A 7,603-nucleotide genomic window follows, 5' to 3' on the forward strand; every position below is an offset into this window, starting at 1 on the left:
CACACACACACACACACACACACACACACACACACACACACACACACCTTGGCATGGCCATGATTCCCGACTGCTCTTGTTTGGAGTTTCCTTTATACTCTCCCCCAGGGTCTCCCCTATCCCTTTCCTATCTTCCCACCCTGCACCCCAGGAGAATGCTTCTTTGTCTGTGAAAACACTCTAAGCCAATTTGGAATTAATTCTTTTATTTGGGTTGATTAGATCAAGCTCATTCTTAGGAAGCCTCCCTATTGCCCTGGAGGGCTTGTGGGTACTCTACCAATATTACTAATAATTACTCAACTAATTATTAGATATGGGGAGGTGGTGGGGGAGTATTGGAGAAAACTCAATCTGTGTAGGGAATTCCCAATGTTAAAACCTCACCAGATGTAGAAAAGCATCTAATTAGCAACTTGTGGTGTAGATCATTACTTGAGGGGCCTTCAGAGAGAGGTTGTGACCAACCATAGTCACATGGTATATGTCACCGGCAGCACTTAAGCCCAGGTCTTCCTGACTTCAGGACTGACCTAATCCATCCTGCCAAGGTGTGTCTCTAACAGATAATAGCTCTATATGGTTTCTATATGGTTTAAAGGCTTTAAGATTTAAAAAGTGATCTGGAAATTGTGTGGGGTGATCTTATAGTATCTCCCAGCTCTAAATTCCATGATTCTATGAATCTGCTTTCTACCAATCCCCCCTTCCCAAACAAAAAACCAACAAAACAACTGCCATTGGGCTTTGGGCTATAATTCTTGAGGTTTTCTGGTTTGAGGGGGAAAGGGGAAGGAGGCAGAGGAGGGGAGAGGACAAGTGAAGTCAATTCCTTAGGAGGTGGTGTTTGGTCCCCCATTTCATTGACCTCTCACCATTGCCCCTCACCCATACAGAGTCTGGGGGTCCCTCCTTCACTATTGGCAAATCTATTTGGCTGCTGTGGGCTTTGGTCTTCAACAACTCAGTGCCTATTGAGAACCCCCGGGGCACCACCAGCAAGATCATGGTACTTGTCTGGGCCTTCTTTGCTGTCATCTTCCTTGCCAGCTACACAGCCAACCTGGCTGCCTTTATGATTCAGGAGCAGTACATTGACACTGTGTCTGGCCTCAGTGACAAGAAGGTAAGGTACCCAACACAGGGCAGAGGGGAGCACAGGGAAAGAAAGAGAGACAAAAGGGAGAAGGAAGGAGAGATGAAATGGGGTAAAAGACAAGAAAGGCTAGGAGTAGAACAGTTTGGGTATCAGATGAAAAGAGAGCTGAAGTGCCCATCTCCACCCCACCCCACCTTGTGCCATCTCCTCACTGGTAGGGCAGGCTTCTTGCCCTATCCACCAACACCCAACCACTTGAGAGACAGATCCAGACAGGGGCAGTTCAGCAACAGAGCATGAGTAAGGGGGCTGTGGAGCCTTTTGTACCAGTAGGACCCAAGCCCTGGCTTGTGTAACTAGGTTTTTGACCCTCTCCCCCAATCAGGGAACCTCTGAGGCAGTATAGAGGAGAAGAAATAATAAAAAAGAGGGAGCTGCAGCTGGTAGGCAAGAGCTGTGGGTGGGGTGGTCTTCAGGGCACACCCCTTGGGAGGAGTGCATGGATGTGGTGGCTTCTCCCCTGAAGTTCCAGCGGCCCCAGGAGCAGTACCCTCCCTTCCGCTTTGGCACGGTGCCTAATGGCAGCACAGAGCGCAATATTCGTAGCAACTACCGCGACATGCATAGCCACATGGTCAAGTTCAACCAGCGCTCGGTGGAGGATGCCCTCACCAGTCTCAAGATGGGGTAGGTCACCTTGGCTTTCTGGGTCCTCTAAGCCTTGGCTTCCATCTTCTTCCCCAAGGCTTGGCATCTGACCCTCCACTCCTCTGTCTCCCTTGGGATCTGTTTCCCGCCCAGTGAGCCTTAGTTCTCTCCCCCTTTTTGGTCTCTTGAAGTACCCCAGTATGGGAGGGCCAAGGAATACCCACATAAGTTGCATATGGGACATCCAGGGAGGGGGGATGTAGAGTCTTATTCCCTGGGAACAGGGAAAGAAAGAACTGTGGGGGTGGGGGAAGGAACATGTCCTATTTGTACCAGGGCCTGCTCCTTTCCTGGCATTATCTAGCCAGTATCCACCTGGCTGAGATCCCGTCACCCTCTGGTGCCTATTCCTGACACGGAGGGTTCTGCCTGGCTCTAGGAAGCTGGATGCCTTTATCTATGATGCTGCTGTTCTCAACTATATGGCTGGCAAAGATGAGGGCTGCAAGCTGGTGACCATTGGGTCAGGCAAGGTCTTTGCCACCACGGGATACGGCATCGCTTTGCAGAAGGACTCCCGCTGGAAACGGGCCATTGATCTGGCGCTCCTACAGTTCCTGGGGGACGGTGGGTTGTGCTGGGGGCCTTTAGCACCCAGGGTGGGGCCTATGGCTGGGACATAGCTGCCTAAGAGGCTGACACTGCTGGCTTGAGGCTCCTTGGGCACCAGCAAAGAAGCTTGTGCCCAGATGGCTGCTGGCTTCTAACTCTGATTCTCTGTCATGCTTCCTTTTGCTTAGCTAACTTTTCTGATCTAGGTCCCCTGTCTCTTCCTGTTATGTAGTGGGATGGAGAGAAGGGTGGGGAACAGGAGCACTCTTAAACTTTTTGTGACTATGGGGAAATAAGTTTAGGGAAAGCAATTTGGTCTGGGAGTACCCATGAAGGGACTTAAGTGAAGATCATGGAGCTAATGGCTGAGGTCTACTCCCTCACAGAATAAGACATGAGGTTCTAGGGGTCATGGGAGACTGGGGCAGGGGAAAGGAACAAGGATAGTTAGGTGGAGAGGGCAGGATAAAGACAGGGAGAGAGTTGAAGAAAGATCTAGGGCAAGGGTCCTTAATTCCTAAAAGGGTCCACTGCTCCCCCCACCAAAGGTCTGTGGGTAGATTTCAGGGGACCAGTGAACTTGAATGGGAAAAAAATTATACTTTTCTGTAACCTGTAACTGAAATTTAGTATTTCTTTCAATTATGACTAATTTTAAAATTAAAATTTTAAAGAACATTCTGAGAAGAGACATGGGAGTGTGACATGGGAGATACTGGCCTAATCACCCACATCAGAGAAGGTGCTGTGCTTTATGAGCAAAGCAGAATTGAAATGGCTCAAAGGAAACAAGATGAGCCAATTTAGAATTTCCACCGTGAATGTTCACACGGATTATTTGTGCCCAGGCTGTGGCAGAGCATTCTGAGCTTGTGTTGGTCTGATCAGTCACAGTTTGACACACTGAAACTTGACTCTGGCATAGTGACTTCATTTTGGTCCTCTTCAAGCACTAAAGCACAATCACCCACCCACCTACCCACCAGGTTTCTATACTGCCAAAGGGGTCCATTTCACAAAGAAAGCTTAAGATGCCCTGTCTGAGGCGCGAAGTGAGTGAGGAGGTGAGGGGGTGAGGGAGCCTAGTTCAGAAGGGTCTGAGGAGGGTTCTGAGCCATGTGAACATCTGCTCCTCCATCCAGCTTTTAACCTCATTGCTCCTGTCCTCTGTCTGAGGCTGACTTCTCTGGGAAAAGATGACAGCTTTCATATTATGGCCATTTCCTGGTTCTTTACCTTTGTGGATTATGTATGGTTACCCAATGGAGATCTTCTCCAAGTCACAGAAGCAGGGTCCCAGGCCCAGGGGAATCTGTGTCAGGCATATAAAGGACCTGGAAGCCTCAAATTGCCTTCTAGGTCAATGAAAGTTTTAGACTTGGGGAAACACCTGTTGTTTCTATAAGATCAGATAATCCACTTCTAGGGGGTGATTAAATGCTATTTCTTGAACAGGAGTGCTTCTGGGGATGTTTTTTTAGGCTCTGTTCCTTGATTTTGCTGAAGTTTTGATTTTGAGAACTGGTCTCCCTCTCTCACCCAGGCTAGAAGTGATTACTCAAATCCCCAGGCTGATTGGGAACTTTGATCTGTTCAGTCTCCTGCCTGGGCAATTTTGGCCCTCCTTAGGAAGCCTCATGGACCCCCATTACTGGGAGTTTGCCTTACTGGTAGGCTTATTGCAGACACTAATCGGCATTAGTTCTGCTATAGCTCAGAACTCCTGAGCTCAAGAGATCCACCATCCCAGCAGCAAAGATGACAAGCAGGCACCACTATGCCAAGTTTCCTTCTCAAAGATTGTGAAAGGGCTCAAATATATAACACTTGAGGATTGGTTAAATTTAACTGGGGGATGTTTATCCTGGAAAAGAGGAGATAGGGTGGATGTGACAACTGCCTTCAAGTCCTTGAAGGAATGTTACCATGAACTTGAGATTAGCTGTGTTTTTTTGGTTCCAGAAGGCAGGAAGGTGGAAATTGTAGAGGCAAATTTTAAATTTTGGCTTGATATCAGGAATGCCTTCCTAACAATTAGGAGCTGTCCAAAAGTGGAATGTCAGCCTTTGCAGGGAGTGGGCAGTTGCTTGATGGCCACTCATCAGGTCTATTGTAGAGGGGACTCTTGTTCAGGCCCAGGTTGTACCATATGACCTTTGTGGTCCTTTCTAGCTCTGAGATTTCAGGATACCTAATTCACTGCTTCCTTCTCTCTGCCACCATCCCCTGCCGCATGCTGTGTTGGGGTAGACAAGTGGGAGAAGAGGGGGTGGCTGAGGAAGCCTTACCCTAGCTTTGATCTGCCCTTCTCCAGGGGAGACCCAAAAGCTGGAAACAGTGTGGCTATCAGGGATCTGCCAGAACGAGAAGAATGAGGTCATGAGCAGCAAGCTGGACATTGACAACATGGCAGGGGTCTTCTACATGCTCCTGGTAGCCATGGGGCTGGCCCTGCTTGTCTTTGCCTGGGAGCATTTGGTCTTTTGGAAACTCCGCCACTCTGTGCCACATACTCCAAGGCTGGATTTCCTACTGGCCTTCAGCAGGGTAGGTCTTGTGTGGATCAGTTCAGCCTTGTCTGCATCCCTGCCCCCTGTCTTGACCATCCCCATTACTGCCATGCTTGCAGAAAAGAGCTTATCCTACTGGGAATGTGCTTAGAGATCCCCAGGGCTGGATGGAGAGGCTGAGGGCTGGTGACTCTGGAGGTGTGGTCCTTGGTGTGTGGCCATCTCCCTTCTGCTATGTCTCTGAACCCACAGCTCTGCAGGGCTAGTAGTCTCTTTGGTCACTGTTGCCCATCAAGCGTCCTCATCACCTTCTTCCTCTCTTCTGGCTCAGGGGATCTACAGCTGCTTTAGTGGGGTACAGAACCTCAGTAGCCCCACAAGGTCCCCCAGCCCGGACCTGACAGCAGGCTCTGCCCAGGCCAACGTGTTGAAGATGCTCCAGGCAGCAAAGAAAATGGTGAATACGGCAAGTGTGGGAAGTTCCCTGGACTGTGCCACTCGCACCATTGAGAGTTGGGGCAAGCGCTGTGAGCCTCCACCATCTACCTTCTCCCTTCAAAACCCCCAACTGCTGCTGCAAAGTGGAACGTTGAGCTTGCCTGGCAAAACCAGCAGAGCCTCAACTGCCTGGTCCCCAATCCCCAGGGGAGGTCCCCAAGACCCTGGTCACAAAGGCCAGGGTAGGGCTAGGGACCTGATGGTTCAAAGGGTCCTTCGGCCCCTTGCCCATGTTGTTTCACCTACCTTGCCCCTGCCTGACATCTCTCAGGCACCTGGGTGTCCTGGCAAGGGGTCTCCCCGACGAATGGGTTCAGGACATGGAGGCAGGCTGTTCTCAGCCTCAGGTGGGTGCCAGCCCCCTGAGTGCCCGATCTCACCTGCTCCCTGTACCCATGGATCCTTCCTCTGGGCAGACCGGACAGGCCGCCCCTTTCTCCCACTTTTCCCAGAGCCCTCAGAACCTGAGGACCTGCCTCTCCTGGGACCTGATCAGCTGGCGCGACGGGAGGCACTATTGCGCTCAGCTTGGTCCCATGGGCAATGCCTGCGCCAGGGCTCCTGGCCAAGGTCAATGCCTGAGTATTGCTCTCCACCTGGCCTGACCCCACCGATAGCCTCAATGCCTGCCCTGTGCCCTTCCCAGGCTGTTCAGGTGAGGGAAAGTCCTTCTTGTTCTGGCACTGACGCCCAAGTGTCATGGAAGCGTTTGGCCCAGGCCCAGTCCCTTTGGCTGCCCTCCTACAGGGAGGCATGCCAGGAAGGGGCACCTCCTGGTGCTCCCACCATGCTGCAGAGACAATACTGCCTCAACCCCTGTGCCCCTCTGCCAGTATACTGGGGCTCTTTATGTCCACATTCCCCATCCTGTGTCAGCCGGGCCCCCTGGCTCACTGAGACCTGGGGATCTCGAAAGCACAGGGGCAGGACTCTGGTAGGGCTGGGCACTGGCTACAGGGATAGTGGAGGGTGGGGGGAGTTGAAGGAAGCAGGGGTTATATCCTGCAGAACCCACAGCCCCCTGGGGCCCTGTGCTTGGAGAAGGGTCTCCAGCCTAGAATCAGAGGTATGAGATAGGTGTGTGCTCCTTCACCTGGTGGGTACTACTGGAGGAGACCTTAGCTAAAGAGCTGGCAGGAAGCAGGATGGATTCTCCCCTGGGATCTGTCTCAGTCAAAGGGCACATAGGCTCTTGATTCTGGATCTTTCAAGGTGTAGCCAAGCAGTCATCCCAGACTCTGCCCTGAATAGCGTTATACAGACTGAGTAGCCACATCTTCCATGGTCATCCCTGTGACCTTGCTGATCTCTGACCCCAGAGGAGAGGGTCAGGGTCCCAGGAGCTGCCTTCTCCTTGTCTTACCGTGTGTCTTCCATCTCCCCATTCTCTGCCCCCAAGAATGGAAGTGAGGGAGTGTCAGAGGCACAGGGACACCTGGGTCTGCCCAGAGTGGCTTCTGGGTTTCCTGTTACTAGGCAGTTGGGCCTGGTCTGGCACCTTAACTGCTCTGGACTTGGGAATGAGAGAGCCTTGAGGCAAAGAGATGACTGCAGGGATTTTTCTCTCCCATTCATATGAAGTTTTCTCTCCATCAGACTCTGGGTTATTAAACATAGTTTGAGAAAGACTGGCCCATGGCTGCCTCCTGTATCTTTCAGAGGTAGATCCCATATAGCTTTTCCTCAAGCTTTGGGGCATGCATATCCTCCTGGCATCATGACTAAGCCCATGTCACCTAGCAGCATCCAAGGCCTCAGACAACCACTTCTTGTGGGAAGGTACAACCCTTTTCTGTGGGAAGGTACCCTGGGCCTTTACCAGGGCCTACAGGGATGCTAAGGAAGTAGGGTTTGATGGGCTCTGAGAAGGCCCGCTGGCCTGCCACCATGCCTGCAATCCTATCTTCAGAGATCATCCCTTTGGGTTAGAAAGCAGTTATCCTGACATGTAATGCCTTGGGATGCTGGGGGTTTGCCCATAGGAAGGTGGCCTTAGGTACACCACCTTAGTGGGTAAAGCACTGGGGGATAAGAGGAGAAATAGGATGTGGAAACTGGTCATGCAGAAGACAAAGCTTAGTGCCCTGAGTGGGCGAGGGGGCGATGGTGGGGCCTGACTCTCTTGCTTCACTTTTCTTCCAGCTGGCTCTGGCAAGTGGTGGCAGTGGTGGGGAAAGGGAGAGGGAGAAAGAGAGAGAGAGAGAGAGGGAGAGAGGGAGAGAGGGGGGGAGAGAGA

The 7,603-nt window shown here is 51.5% G+C and overlaps 2 protein-coding genes across 2 annotated transcripts in view; both read left to right on the forward strand.

The window, feature by feature from the left end:
- The window catches only part of GRIN2C (glutamate ionotropic receptor NMDA type subunit 2C), a 29,793-nt gene extending 22,350 nt beyond the window's left edge, over nucleotides 1-7,443 (forward strand). Inside the window, exons 9-13 of the mRNA XM_069076483.1 lie at nucleotides 897-1,126; nucleotides 1,626-1,786; nucleotides 2,187-2,374; nucleotides 4,674-4,906; nucleotides 5,201-7,443. Coding sequence (XP_068932584.1) covers nucleotides 897-1,126; nucleotides 1,626-1,786; nucleotides 2,187-2,374; nucleotides 4,674-4,906; nucleotides 5,201-6,439 — 2,051 coding nt within the window. The 3' untranslated portion in view covers nucleotides 6,440-7,443. The remainder of the gene's footprint in view (nucleotides 1-896; nucleotides 1,127-1,625; nucleotides 1,787-2,186; nucleotides 2,375-4,673; nucleotides 4,907-5,200) is intronic.
- Nucleotides 1-7,603, forward strand: part of NAT9 (N-acetyltransferase 9) — a 223,891-nt gene that overhangs the window by 117,282 nt on the left and 99,006 nt on the right. The gene's annotated exons all lie outside the window — the stretch shown is intronic.

This window comes from Petaurus breviceps, unplaced genomic scaffold (assembly GCF_028583685.1).
Source record: "Petaurus breviceps papuanus isolate PSGF00001 unplaced genomic scaffold, PetGlider_PUasm1.0 90925, whole genome shotgun sequence".
Classification (NCBI taxonomy): Eukaryota; Metazoa; Chordata; class Mammalia; order Diprotodontia; family Petauridae; genus Petaurus; species Petaurus breviceps.